The following is a 13,864-nucleotide window of genomic DNA, read 5'->3' on the forward strand; positions in this document are numbered from 1 at the left end:
GGCTACGACGATTTGCATTCTGTATCGTAGGTCCGCCAATCCTTTCTGCCAGTATCCCGGTGCCTTTTCGTTGCCGCATCCTCGCGCCGTCCAGATGATACCGCATCCCACTCGAGTCCACCCATCCACTGCGCCTGGGTGCCCGGCGACCGAATTCGCGTCGTCGTCATCGCCAACCTCGCCCAACTAGCACCGTTTGCTTGTGCTGCTCCCGAAAAAAAGAAACGAAAAAGAAAGAAATTTATCAAAAATAAACTCGTGACATACACGACCCGCGGCTCGATATCTACACTCCCCGCCCTTCTCTTTTCCGGCGTCACAACACTAGCGCCCGCCGGTCATGACAATAGCCCCCGTGCTCGTCGCTGCTGAGCCTGCGGCACGCCCGGACGACGATAAAGACCTGCAGAACTGGTCCTCGCTCATAGGCATCATCACCGCAATCGTTGGCAATGTCCTCATCGCCCTCGCCCTCAATGTCCAGCGTTACGCCCACCTTCGACTCCACCGAGAGCGCATCCGCGTCCGGCGGCGAGCGAGAGAGGCCCTGAAACATGCGCCGGGCGGAGTCCAGACAGGGCCGTACGGTACTGTTGGCGGTGGAGAAGCAGGAGACACGGATGCGCGCCGCGACGGTGTCAACCACCACGCGGGTGACGATGGCGACGACTCCGCGCCTTTGACGAGATCCTTCCGCTCCGAGGAGTCAGCTGGTTCCGACTACTCTGGCGACGACGACAAAACCCCCTCCACGTACCTCAAGTCGCCCTACTGGTGGGCTGGCCAAATCCTCATTACCCTTGGCGAGCTGGGCAACTTTTTGGCCTATGGTTTCGCGCCCGCCTCCATCGTCTCCCCTTTGGGAGTCGTCGCGCTGATATCCAACTGTGTCATCGCGCCGATCTTATTCAAGGAGAAGTTCAGGCAACGCGACTTCTGGGGTGTCATCATCGCTGTGGCCGGAGTTGTTGTCGTCGTTCTGAGCGCCAAGCAGGAGGAGACGAAACTCGACCCCGGCGCTGTGTGGGACGCGATCACGACGTTGGCCTTCGAGATATACCTTGCAGTGACGATATCCTTGATTGTTGTCCTCATGTGGGCGAGCCCAAGATACGGCCATCGGACCATTTTGATTGACCTTGGTCTTGTCGGACTCTTTGGTATGTACCGTACTCGACGACGATGAGAACTGCCGGCTGACGTTTTTTCTAGGTGGCTTCACAGCTCTGTCCACCAAGGGTGTGTCCTCAATCCTGTCGACCACCCTCCTGGGCGCATTCAAAACCCCGGTTGCTTGGGCGCTACTCTTCATACTTCTCTTTACCGCGGTCATGCAGGTGCGCTACGTCAACAAGGCGCTGCAGAGGTTCAGCTCGACGCAGGTCATTCCCATTCAGTTTGTTCTGTTCACGCTCTGCGTCATCGTTGGTAGTGCCGTTCTGTATCGTGACTTCGAGAGGACATCCGCCGAACAGGCAGGCAAGTTTATTGGGGGTTGCCTGCTCACTTTTTTTGGTGTCTTTCTCATTACCAACGGTCGTGTCGAGGAAGATGTCGAGGATGGCATGTCCGACACTGATGGCGTCGAGGAGACGATCGGCTTGGCCGAGCAAGACGGTTATAGCCCCACGCAGCCACTGGCGCCTTCATCCATCTCAGTCCCATCCTCGAGATCACGCCGCTCCTCTCGGGCTTCCAACGGAGGGCACCTAAACAATGGGTCGAAACAGTTCAGTATGCAACACGACTCGGGAATCCCCACACTTCGCGTTCCCGCAGCTGCGTCGACTGGCAATATTCCTAGCTCAGAGGCGGAACCACTGCTGGCCAACCCTTGGAGCAACTCCGCAGATGATATTACCCCCCGCCTGGAACAAGGACGATATCTGACGACTCTATTCATACGTTCCCTGGCTTCGGCTCCCCGCCGTCGGAGCCAGCAACGCCATACTATGACGGCCAACTGCAGCCCAAGTATCCCACAGATACAAGACCGGTCACACCGCGCACATCGTTGCCGAACAGACCTCACAGCCACCAATATCCAGGCCCTATCTTCTCTCCATCCCCACTCTCGTCCACTGTGAGCGCCGTGGTCAAGGACACACTTCTTAGGAGCGCAGAAAGTCCGCTGCTGCGCAGGCCTTCGGTGCGGAGGTTGCGCTCGAGCATCAGGGCCAGTCTCTTCATGTCCGAGAACAGCGAGGGCCCGGACGGCGATGCCGAGAGACAGGACCTAATGGGTGGAGGGATTGACTACGGAGACGGAGGCGTTGCCGAGCGTAGTCGGACAGCGGGCGAAGGTGCTTCCAGAGGGCCCCAGACGGGAAGACCCCGAAGCCTGAGCGACACGCTAGGAGGGTTATTTAGGTCGAAGAGGAACAGGAGGGATGCCAACACCGACCCCGGGGAGAACTTATAAAAGAAGAGGTGGATACATGTTTATTTATTTATTGCACAACCGAGGGACCTTCTGGTTGAGGGGCTTCGGGGGGGCATCGTTATCTTTCCCCAGCGTTGCATATTGGATCGGCGTTTCTGGTAGAAGGAGACTTTGAGATTGGGTGCTGTTGGAATTTCATCCGCAATACAAATACGAGTGTCCATCCTTTTGAGGGCGCGCCCGAGATATGGTACTGGAACACGTTTTTTTATTGCTCTTCTCCTTTTGTACACTGTTGGTTTGCTGCACCTCATACACGCTTGATTGGGCTATGACATTGAATGCAACAAGGATTTGCGTCAACGTGACCTCACGACGGGTCTTGGGAATCCTTAGGTGCACTCGTTGACGACTATTCTTGGCTAATCGGAAAAGGGACTTCCTCCAAGGGAGCACGGAAAAAGGAAAATGGATGTTGACAGAACATGTTATGATTATCGAACGAAACTTGAATGCTTTTAAATAGCCTCGATGATGCAGAGAGCCCATAGTTACATCCCTCGCACACACCATGTTTCTTCCCGCCTGGCCTAACCCCGGGAAGAGGCCTTCTTCTTTCTCATCAGACGCTTCCTTGCTATCAGCAAAGGCTTCACGTCTTCGCGATCGACCTTGCCCTTGGGCTTCTTACTATCGGCCTTGTCCGCTTTCTCGGACTTTGACTCCGGCTCCTCCTTGTTACCCTTGTTCAAGTTGCCCTTCTTTCCCTTCTTCCTATCCTTTCTGTCTTTCAAGGAGGCCATCTTGGGCAGTTCCTTACCATTGGCACCGCCCTTCTTGGTGTTCTGGCCGTCCTTAGCGTTCTGGGCATTCTGCCTGTTGCGATCGAGGTTCTTCTCGTTGGCCTTGCGACGGGCCACGACCGAGGCGTTCTCGATAGCGAACTCGACAATGAGACGCTGCTTCTTGCCAAGTTCATTCTCCAGCTGATAGCCGTTGAGGAAGCGCAGGCCCATGAGCGCCCACCGATGGGACGAGTACTCGATGAAACCGTATCCGCGGGACTTGCCGCCGCTCGCCTCGGGGACCTTGGTGCCCTCGCGACTCTCGTACTCGATCTTGGCCTGACGGACGATACCCTTGCGCTTCAGCTTGCGCTCGCGCTCGGCGTCTTTGGCCTCCTTTGCGTCTCTAACCTTCTCCTCCTTGGAAAGGGGCTGACGCTTACCCTCCTTGACATCCTTGGCGAACTCGACGCAGGCCTTCCGGGCTAGTTCCTTGAGCTCCTTGGAGCCGATATTGCGCGGTATGTTACGGATGGCCAGACGGGTCAGACTGATGTGCAACGTAGGGTTGCTCTGGACGAGCTTCTTGCGCTGCTTGGCACTATCTTCCCTCATCTTAATCTCGTTGGGGGTGAGCTTGTGATACAGGGCAGACCTGGTGTCGATCTGGCCTTCGTTGAGCAGGAAGAGACGTCGCTTGTCCTTCTCCCGTCTCTTGGCACTGCCATCGGCGGCCAGGCGTTCAGCGTCGTCCTTGCTAACGGCCTGGGCGACTTGCAGAAGCCTACCGTCTAGAGTATATCGACCATCCTTGTCAGCGGCCTCGTCTTGCAGCACGGAGTGCTTGGTCGGGAGGGCGCTGGGCTGTGGGCGGGGCGCGCCCTTGATACAGGCTTTCGCATCCTCCTCGTTAACGAAGCAGACGAATCCAGTGCCTGCGGGACGTTCAGTCGCCCGGTCCATGACAACACGGGCATACCTGACGGGGCCGAACTTGACGAAATGCTCCTTCAGTTGATCGTCTGTAACGGTAAAAGGAAGGTTTCTGATGAAGAGTGTCGATTTGTTATCGGTTGATGTTTGCGTCTTCATGACGGGTTTTTTGTCGTCCCGAGCGCTGCTGGTGGTTCCCTCCTCATCGTCTTCGGACAGGTCCAGATCCTCGTCCTCGTCCTCGTCCTCACTTTCGTCCTTGTCGCTATCCTCCTCGTCCTCGAGATTCATCATGTGGTTCTTCATAAAGTTTTCCAAGTCGGCGTCAGCGCCCTCAGGTTCCTCGCCAGCCTTGTCGTCTTTGGCAGCCTCGGCCTCTTCCTTTGCGTTAGCCTTCTTCTGCTTCTTGCTCTTCGGCTTCTCGTCATCCTCCGGGTCTTCTTTGGTACCGTTCACCTGGTCCCATTCGCTCTTGTCCACGGCCCAATCAACCGCAATAGGTCTTCCGTCAATGACCTTTCCGTTCATCTCCAGGGCCTTCTCAGCATTCTTCCGTCCTCGCAGGGTCACAAACCCGAAACCCTTAAGCTTGCCCTTGTTTTGGGGCAGGTCGGCGAATTTGACGACTCCATAAGCTCTGAAAAGAGCACCCAGCTGCTCGGATGACTTGATAGACCAGGGCAAGTTGCGAATAATCAACTTGGGGGGTTTCCTGGCCTCCTTAAGTTCTTGCGCGCGCTTCTGCTTCTGACCAGCAGCAGCCGCTCCGACGGCGCTTTCCTTGCCGTCGCGGTGTCTGGCTTCGGCAACATCGACTCTGATGCGGCGACCCTCCCAAATCATGTTGTTGAGCTTCTTCTTGGCTTCCATAGCATCTTCGGCGTCCGTCAGGGTGACGAAGCCATAGCCGCGGGAAGCCTTGGTGGCCTTGTCGAGAACGACAGTCGCATGCTTGACTGGGAAATGCTCGGAGAAGAAGTCGGTCAAGGATTCGCTGGTGGCGGTCGCAGGAAGGGAGCGAACGAAGAGAGAGCGATTGGCCTCGGTGCGGGCTTTCTTTGTCTTTGGTTCCGCTGCAGAGTCTGCTGCAAGGTTCTCGGCGACGGCGGCTGCGACGAGGGCATCGTGCTCGTCCTCCTCGGCTCGTGACCGCTTGAGCGGCTTACCAGGAGATGACATTTCTGATTGATTTAGCTGTATTGTTTTAAAGCCAGCTTGATTGAGGAGGAATGAACAAAGGTTACCTTGACTGCCAAAAGAGGTTGTGGAGAGAGTTCACTCTTTCTGCATGGGAAAATGGTTGGTGGTGATCGTAGCTGCGAATTGCACGATAAGGATTTTTTTCCTGGGCTTATCAGCACGTGCACGGGACTTGGAATCGCGAGTGGAGAAAGCCCAGAGGCGACCCCGCGCTATACCATTTCTGGAAGTCTATTGACTTGCCTGTTGCAGACTGGATGAAAACAAAAACGCGCCGGGGGTTCATCCACTGTAATTGTGTGCGGTGTGTGCTGGCATTTTGCAAACAGGCGCTGGCCATCACCCGTCAATCAACAAACACATACTGTTCTGCTTCATTAACGAATAAAGCTTTTCCCACCATATATCGTGCGGCTTCGTCCGATCCGCTGCATTTTACAACATAAACAGACAGACCCAAGATGCCCGCACGCGTATCTACCCGGTCCACGCGGACCTCGGCCGCCGTTTCGCACAAATCCTCCGCAGCGACAGTCGGCTCCCGAGCCTCAACAGCGTCCCGCTCCTCTTCGCTTGCCCTCGATGTCCCGACCGAAAGACCCGACAGTGAACTTCGCAGCCAGGTGTGTGCCGTCTTCCGAGATGCGCAGAAAAACACAGCGTCACACCGCAAGCTCGTCGTCACCTTGCGCAAGATTCAGGAGGCCTGCGCCTACGAGCCGACCAGCCTGAAGAAGTCGACAGCAAATGAGTTTGACGAGGAAGCTTTCAACTCCGAGTTCGTCCGGTGTGTCCTGAGAGTGATGCCAATCAAAAAGACAGAGGCCGTTGGAGAGAAGACGATCCGATTTATTGGTTTCTTCTTGCGACACGCAAATGACAAAGACAACGAGATCCTGGGAGAGATCGACGAGGACGCCAGCGTCATGCCCGAGACCCCTAGCACCAGACTTACCAGCTACCTCATGAGCACGGTTCTGCCCCTGATGGTTGCCAAGGACAAGTTTGTGCGGTACAGATCCACTCAATTGATTTCGCACATCATTAACTCGCTCGATGCCATCGACGATGATCTCTTCCAAAAACTTCGGCATGGCCTCCTTAAGCGCATTCATGATAAGGAGGCCATGGTCCGCGCGCAGGCAGTTCTGGGCTTGGGGCGTCTGGCTGGCAATCAAGTCAACGCTGCAGACGAAGACGATGATGACGATGACGCCAGCGGGCTGCTTGAGAAGCTCCTAGAGGTTCTCCAAAACGATCCCAGCGCAGATGTGAGGCGGTCGCTTCTCGTTAACCTCCCGATCCTTCCCGCCACCCTCCCCTACCTATTGGAACGCGCCAGGGATCAAGATGCTTTGACTCGCAGGGCAGTCTACTCGCGACTTCTGCCAGCTCTCGGTGATTTCCGACATCTCTCGCTTTCGATGAGAGAGAAACTCCTCAGGTGGGGTCTCCGCGATAGAGACGAAAATGTGCGCAAGTCCGCAGGCAGACTTTTCCGCGAACGGTGGATCGAAGACTGCGCTGGCGTTGCACCACCCGAAGAAGGGGCTCCGCCCGCCGAACCTTCACCTCCGAACTTCGATGGTCTCCTTGAGCTTCTGGAACGAATCGATGTTGTGAACTCCGGTGTAGAGAACGGCGTCGCTCTTGAGGCAATGAAAGGCTTCTGGGAAGGAAGACCTGACTACCGGGAAGCTGTCACTTTCGATAACCAATTCTGGGAGACGCTCTCTGCCGAGTCTGTTTTCATGGCTCGCAGTTTCAACGACTTCTGCAGGAACGAGGGTAACGGCAAATTCGAGTCGCTGGTTGAGGAGAAGCTGCCAGAAGTGACTACCCTCGCATTCTACCTGGAGAGATATATTAGCGTCTTGATCGAGGCTATCAAGCGGGTTTCTGAGATTGAAGGCGAAGAGGACGAAGAAGAAGACACTGTGGAGCAGGAGTTCATCGTCGAGCAGCTGCTTCATATCGCCATCACCCTCGATTACTCTGACGAGGTCGGTCGTCGCAAGATGTTCGCTCTCCTCCGCCAGTCGCTCTCAGTCCCAGAGCTTCCGGATGATGTAACAAAACTCACTATCAATGTCCTCAGGGACATCTGCGCGCCAGACAACGCCGGCGAGAAGGAGTTCTGTTCGGTGGTTCTCGAGGCCGTCGCTGATGTTCACGACACAATCGTCGATGACCCTGCACCGGACGACCGCACTGAAGACAGCTTCCACTCAGCGAGGTCTGAGGTCAGCGGCGACGCTACGCCCACGAGAGGCGGAAGTCGGCAGAAGAGCCCCGAGCTCAGCGAAGAAGAAGCTCGAGCAAAGGCTGTCAAGGAGATTATGATCAACATGAAGTGCTTGCATATCGTGCAGTGCATGTTGTCCAACGTCGCGGGCAATCTGCAACAGAATGACCATTTGGTTTCGATGCTCAACAACCTTGTGGTCCCTGCTGTTCGCAGCCACGAGGCACCGGTGCGTGAGAGGGGCCTTGTGTGTCTGGGTCTCTGCTCCCTGCTCGACAGATCCCTGGCCGAGGAGAACCTGACACTCTTCATGCACTTCTTCACTAAGGGTCATACTGCCCTTCAGATTACAGCCCTGCAGATTCTTACCGACATCCTCAATGTCCATGGAGCGCAATTGCTCAGCTCAACGCCAGCGCTACTCAAGATTTATATCAAAGCACTCAAATCGGGCACGAAGTCGCCCGAAGTCCAGGCTGCCGCCACACTGGCTGTTTCTAAGCTGCTACTGGGACGTGTCGTAACGGACCCTGAAGCTTCAGCTGAAATGCTCAAGACACTCGTCGTCCAATACTTCGACCCCGTTACAGCTACCAACCAAAGCGTTAGACAGGCTCTTAACTACTTCCTGCCCGTCTTCTGCTACTCGCGGGCTGAAAACCAAGATCTTATGCGTACCGTCGCACTGGATGCTCTGCACGCACTCCTAAACGTCCGCGAGAGCCTGGAGGACGACGACGCCGATGTCGATGAAGATATGGAGAGCTTGACGACCATCGGTGCTTGTCTAGTGGACTGGACTGATCCCCGCAAGTGTTTCAACCCTGCCACTGGTCTTGACCTAGAGAAGAAGACTGTCAATGGTGACATTCACTTGGACTTTGCTTTGGATATCCTGGACCGCCTGAACAGCAGCATAAGCAGTAAGTCAACCTCAGTGGTGGCAAGATCCAAGTATCAATACTGACTACTCTTACAGAGGATGAGAAGAAGGTGGTGGCGTCGCTACTCGGAAAATTGTATATTTCGCCCACTAGCACGGAGGAGAAGATCCGAGAAGTATACGACGAGGTCACAATCGCCGTCAACGACAGGCTGATCTCCGACACAACTGGTCGAAATGCCCTCAACAAGGTCCATGTCAGCTTGGGCAAGATTGTTGCCACCCTTGGGGAGCAGCAGGATGGCGAGCTGCGTCGCACAAGCAGAAGCGTGTCCGTCGCCGCTTCCGTCGCCGGGTCCGCTGCTGGCTCCGTTGCAGGGTCCGTCGCGCCGTCTGAGAAGAACGAACCTGACATCAAAGAGGAAGATGAAGACAGCGATGGCACTGTCATCCAGACCACCCTCAAGGAAGACGACAACTCTCTTGTAAGCGAGCTGTTGTCAGATGAAGAGGGGGCGTGAGCAGCAATCATGTTGATGAACTGGGCGGCACTTTTGATGGATGGACAACTGTTCCTGGATCATGGAACAAGGGAGCTTTATGGATTGATGTTTTGACAAGGATTGATGATATACATGTAATGATTGCCCCTTGCGGAATCGACTGCGCAACTACCTACTTCTTTTGCTACTTTCTCGGTTCTCCTGCTCTCTGACAAGATATAATCACGCAGATCCCAGTCGGTACAAGAGGCCGACGATGACGACGTTGATGATTAAATGCTGCCCAATGCTCCAGGCCATGCAGTAAAGGTACTTCGGTGAAAAGACTGTCCACACAAAGAGGTGTGTCCGCAATGCTTCGCAAGCTACCATGATGAAGGTGACACTGCACGCCGTGAAAAGCGTCATGTGACCGATGTGCCGTAAAAACACGTTTCTCCCGTCGGCTGCATCGCCGGCCCTGCGGCTGCGGTACTGAAGCAGTAGCAGGCTCGTTGCGGACGCCCAGTAAATCGGTCCGGCCCAGTTGCCGATAAAGGTCAAGACCCCGACGGCGATGACGCTGAAGCCCGCGACGCCGTTGTAGGCGCTCGATAGATCGACGGAGGAGATGGCATTGGTGCCGCCGAAGGCGAAGAAGGAGGCGTACTGCACCAGCAAGGAGGTTGTAGAGATCGCGGGCAGGCCGAGGTCGAGGGAAGCGAGGAAAGGAAGCTGAAAGGTGAAAAGCAGGAGGAGCGGTATGTTTGTCACGCGGGACTGGGTGGCGAGGAGGAGGGTGATGAGGTGGTGGAGCAAGGGGGATGTGTGTCTCGCCTCGGCACGCGGGTTAGAGAGCGTGAGGTAGGTTGAGTACGCCGCAGTAGCGGCAATACCGGCAAAGACGGTCCTGGCCCGGGTTACAAGAGACAGGCCCTGGGTAAGGGCGTTGAGGGTCGCCGGGACGCCGGTGACGAGCTCGGGAGCGTCTTCATTGGTGAAGGCCACCTTGAAGGTAAAGGCAGAGAGGGCAAGGGTGGCGGACGTGGTGACTACGAGGGCGCGAGGCAGGCCGCGGAGTTGTCTAAGGATTTGGACAAAGAGAAAGAGATAAGTCAAGCTAACGAGGATCCAGAGGAAATGAGGGTTCGCCGCGATGAAAGTCTTGACGATGTCGGGCTCGCCGGCGCGCTTTTGGCCCGTCTGATTCCATCCTCGGATCAGTCTGGTGGCTGTCAATGCGAGCAGGAGCGAGAGAAGGGTTTTGATAGGGGCGCGAGTGCTGGGGAAACGGTTAGACAGTAGAAGATAAAGGTGCAGGATCGGGCGTGGAGTGCTCACGTCTGCATCTTCTTGATGGCTAGAATGCCCAGCCAGGCGGACGTGGTCCAGTACCAGAAGTGATGCTCTTCTTCCACATAGCTACTCGCGAACATCATGATGCCGTACGCGACTGCGATGGCGAGCAACGGGACGAGGCTGAGCCGGGCGCCGAAGACAAGAGAGCCGGTAGCGAGGACGGCCACGGCTTCGCCAATGTGCAACCTATCCATGTCGTAGTTGCTGGCCATGCCGCTCATGAGATCCTGCGCTCTACTGAGCCACTGCCGGATGTTAGTGGGGTGTGCTCTTTGGTTTAGATAAAGGGGAAGTGGGATGAATGCAAACCTTGGACATGGCTTCGAGCCAGATCGGGTCTAGTTCCGCCTGGCGATCCATGTCTTTGAGTGCGTCATTGACGCGATGCCATTCGCAAGCCAGCTCTTGGGCATCGTCTTGTGGGCCTGTGCAAGCCTCTCGGGCCGAGATGGTTGCGGTGTCGAACATCTCTGGGCCGAACGTCGCTGTTACAACTTTCAATATCTGGCGAGCGTTGCGAATGAGTAACTGGACCTGGTCGTTCCCTGCAAGAGATCAGTGGCTACTCTCCTAGATACAAAGTAGTGTCAACCAACTGTCAGGCCAGAAGGGCAGGAAATCGGAGATGAACGCGCCCAGATTGTTTTTTGGCGCGGGAAAACCTAGCAGAGCACCTAGTGTAGGCACTAGATCCGACTGTTCAACCACGGTATAGTAAGAGAAGTCCTCTTTGAACGCAGCAGGGGCCGACAGGTTGCGTTGCAGGGCCTTTATTTTCGGCGATATGAAGACAAGTGCCGGGGAGGTCTCCCCGGGAGACGAGGCTCCATGGTTACCAGCGTCGTTCATACCGTGGTCTCCGCAGAGGACCAGCAGGGCCGAGGACATGTGACTTTGGGTATCCATAGCGCTGTAGATGCGCTTGACGATGCCATCCATCTCATGCTGTTTAGGGACCATATGCGAGCTGGTGGTGTAAAATCAGCACAGGAGTCCGGAAGACTGCGTCCAATGATGGCCTCACCTTCGTGGTCCCGATTTGTGTCCGATGTGGTCGAGGCCAAGGTAGTGCAAAACCAGCGTGCTCCAGTCGTCATTCTGTAGTTCGGTGTCGATGTGTCTGGTGACATTGTTATCCACCTCGGTGAAGTCCTTTAATGGATCAGCTGAAGAAGACTGAAGACCGATAGTGATTACTCACTGCTACAAAGAAACTCGAAGTGCCGTCAGAGCGGTCGAAGGTTCCGGGAAAGAGCTTCAGCCAGGTATCATCTCCATACATGGCTAGCTTTCCGGCCCCCTTGGCCTTCATCTGTGCTAGCCAAGTGTCCTGAGCGGCCAAAGTGGAAGACGTGTCGGCCTCATCAAGGTTCAGAATGACATCCAAGAAGGACGGGATCGAGCCTGTTGTGATGGCCTTGATTCTGGGCATAGTGACGGTCGGCGACCGAGCATACGCAGTGAAGGGCAGAGCGGCTCCATTACGAATAAGTCTGCTAAACGATCAATAACGCAAAGCCTGCCATGGATTGCGGGGGCTTACTCCTGAGTATATGTAAAACCTGTGCCGTCGGCGTACACGAAGTCGCTGTGTGCAAGCAGTCAACATCTCTCAGGCGTATATTTTTATAGATGCTATTTCTTTACCTTCGCAGGGCATCGACCACCATGAAAATGAGGCGGTCGAAAGGCGCGGCGGGCGGCGGGCCGTAATCTAAAGTTTCATACTGGGCCAGACCAGGGAGAACTGGCTTGTAAGGGAAGAAGCCGGATGCGAAGGTGACAATCGCCAGCGGAATTAGGATATTTGCAACAGTAAGAAGGGTCGCCAGGAAACCCGGACCATATCGAAAAGACATTTTCGTCGCGTATCCATCAAGGTTGTCGTTGAGCGCCGTTTCGTGAAAGGGAGCTTAGGTGTGGGCTTTGGGGTAAAGTTGTCCCCAAGTTTCAACGCCTGGAAGAGGCCGATCTCGTTGATGTGGGAAGATGCCGCCGTGTCATTCAGTCATGTTGCGATTATAAAGAGTGAGCACCACAAGCAACGGCACGTTGAAGGGGTGACGAATGCAAGGCAGCGGCGCTGTTCCGTCAATGTTGTCAAGGTGGTTTGGATCCGAAATAGGTAAAGTGAGTGCCCAGCAGAGAGGCTCAGCTGCGTAATAATTATGGATAAGGAGCATAGATTGAGAAGGACATTGTGACAGCTCTACAGGGACGAGACGCGCCCGGCTGGACGACATTGCATCCGCTGATTGGTTGGGCTCGGTAGAGCGAAGTCCGGGAGCCCTGTCGCAGCACAGAAGGACTCGGCCGATACGGGCAAGAATCCTCCGCTTCCACTACAAGCCCAGTACGTGTATGATTCTCAAACATCAATGACCGTTGTGATTAAACAACAGTGGAAAGGTCGAGACCTGGCATTTTTTATAGTGGATGCATCATTTCAAGAGTCGTACTTATTATTCCATTGCTGCAAATGCGTTCTACTAACTTTTAACCGAGTCGAATGGGGGGAAATGACCCCCCGAACTAACCACAAAAAATAAAATGAAAAATCGATCCCTTTGATCATCCACACAAAACGCCGAGGGGGAACATGCCCAAAGGTGAACTCCTCACAAACAGACTTCCCATGAGGGCGTTTCGCCTTCTTCCTAGCCGTTGGAAGTCGTCTCTTCAACCACAAAGTGTCCATCATGTCAAAAGCAAAATGAACAAACGGCGACGCGCTTAAGCCTTCTTCTTCTTCTGGACACCACCGTGGCGGTCCTTGTATTTAGGGAAGACAACCTTGGATGTCTTCTTCCTCTGCTTCTGGATTCTGCCGGTCCGACGCTTGGGCTTGGCCGAGTCGACATCCATGACTGTCATGAGTGTGAGTTATGTAAAGTGTAAAGGGCGGTGAGTCCTGATTCGACATACCATTATCGTCAGTCCTGGTCGCGGCATCATCGCCGTTGAGTTGCGCTGGATTCATGTCAGCTTCTCATGATATCTTCGGAGACGTAGAATAGCCCAATTGGATATGGTTATGAATGAGCACTCACCGTCAATATGCTGCTGCTCATCATCCATGTCGATGTCGGCCTCCTTCTCAGGCTTGGGCTGCCTGGCTAGTTCCTGCAGCTTCGCCGAAAGACGCTCGGCTCTCGCCTGCTCAACGGGACCAAAGACATTTGCCTTGAGTCTCTGGTTGTTCTTCTTGATGACGCTGGATCTCGAACTCTTGGCCATCGTTGCGGAGGTTGCCTCAGCGGCTGGTGTTTTAGAATATACGGGGCAGATTCACCGAATAAGTGTATCACCAAGGTTTCTCTGGTCGAAAGATGCTTCCAGCTGTGAGTTGAGAGTAATCTGTTGTCGTTGACAGGGTGAAAGTGACTGTGCGAGAGCGAGCGGTAGTTCTCTTCAGTGAGAGTGAACGTAGGAAATTTTACGCAGGCAGTCGCCGAGTCGCCCCGCCTCCCGATCCAGACACCCACTGACACGCAGCAATCCCTGAAAGGGTCTCACGCTGGGCCAGAAAACGGCCTGCCACTGTCCAATCCGCGTCTCGGGGCCTGCCGGCTATTGCCACCCCACTCCATCCAA

At 54.9% G+C, this 13,864-nt stretch overlaps 5 protein-coding genes across 5 annotated transcripts; 2 read left to right on the forward strand and 3 right to left on the reverse strand.

Annotated features, from left to right (window-relative positions):
• Positions 1–340: 340 nt before the first annotated feature.
• LY79DRAFT_586739 (magnesium transporter NIPA-domain-containing protein) lies at positions 341–2,422 on the forward strand (the record flags this gene model as incomplete). Its single annotated transcript, XM_060560686.1, has 3 exons — positions 341–1,160; positions 1,213–1,783; positions 1,879–2,422. The coding sequence occupies 3 exons, from the start codon at positions 341–343 to the stop codon at positions 2,420–2,422; spliced, it is 1,935 nt and encodes a 644-aa protein (XP_060419435.1).
• A 413-nt stretch (positions 2,423–2,835) lies between these two features.
• On the reverse strand, positions 2,836–5,410 carry LY79DRAFT_255779 (RNA recognition domain-containing protein). The gene is made up of 3 exons (XM_060551886.1): positions 5,346–5,410; positions 4,551–5,282; positions 2,836–4,478 (listed from the first exon to the last, which is right to left on the reverse strand). The coding sequence occupies exons 2-3, from the start codon at positions 5,278–5,280 to the stop codon at positions 2,974–2,976; spliced, it is 2,235 nt and encodes a 744-aa protein (XP_060419436.1). The 5' UTR covers positions 5,281–5,282; positions 5,346–5,410; the 3' UTR covers positions 2,836–2,973.
• A 352-nt stretch (positions 5,411–5,762) lies between these two features.
• LY79DRAFT_505769 (nuclear condensing complex subunit) lies at positions 5,763–8,950 on the forward strand (the record flags this gene model as incomplete). The annotated part of the gene is made up of 2 exons (XM_060553656.1): positions 5,763–8,469; positions 8,526–8,950. The coding sequence occupies 2 exons, from the start codon at positions 5,763–5,765 to the stop codon at positions 8,948–8,950; spliced, it is 3,132 nt and encodes a 1,043-aa protein (XP_060419437.1).
• A 106-nt stretch (positions 8,951–9,056) lies between these two features.
• On the reverse strand, positions 9,057–12,419 carry LY79DRAFT_646567 (GPI ethanolamine phosphate transferase). Its single transcript, XM_060562466.1, has 8 exons — positions 11,918–12,419; positions 11,814–11,858; positions 11,472–11,763; positions 11,295–11,422; positions 10,867–11,237; positions 10,580–10,815; positions 10,253–10,515; positions 9,057–10,193 (listed from the first exon to the last, which is right to left on the reverse strand). The coding sequence occupies exons 1-8, from the start codon at positions 12,127–12,129 to the stop codon at positions 9,155–9,157; spliced, it is 2,586 nt and encodes an 861-aa protein (XP_060419438.1). The 5' UTR covers positions 12,130–12,419; the 3' UTR covers positions 9,057–9,154.
• A 208-nt stretch (positions 12,420–12,627) lies between these two features.
• LY79DRAFT_538131 (uncharacterized protein) lies at positions 12,628–13,712 on the reverse strand. Its single transcript, XM_060556713.1, has 3 exons — positions 13,321–13,712; positions 13,196–13,240; positions 12,628–13,137 (listed from the first exon to the last, which is right to left on the reverse strand). Exons 1-3 carry the CDS (start codon positions 13,505–13,507, stop codon positions 13,004–13,006), a joined length of 366 nt encoding a protein of 121 aa, XP_060419439.1. The 5' UTR covers positions 13,508–13,712; the 3' UTR covers positions 12,628–13,003.
• Positions 13,713–13,864: the final 152 nt, after the last annotated feature.

The sequence above is a fragment of the Colletotrichum navitas genome (genome assembly GCF_030913465.1).
Source record: "Colletotrichum navitas strain CBS 125086 chromosome Unknown LY79scaffold_4, whole genome shotgun sequence".
In the NCBI taxonomy this organism is placed as follows: Eukaryota; Fungi; Ascomycota; class Sordariomycetes; order Glomerellales; family Glomerellaceae; genus Colletotrichum; species Colletotrichum navitas.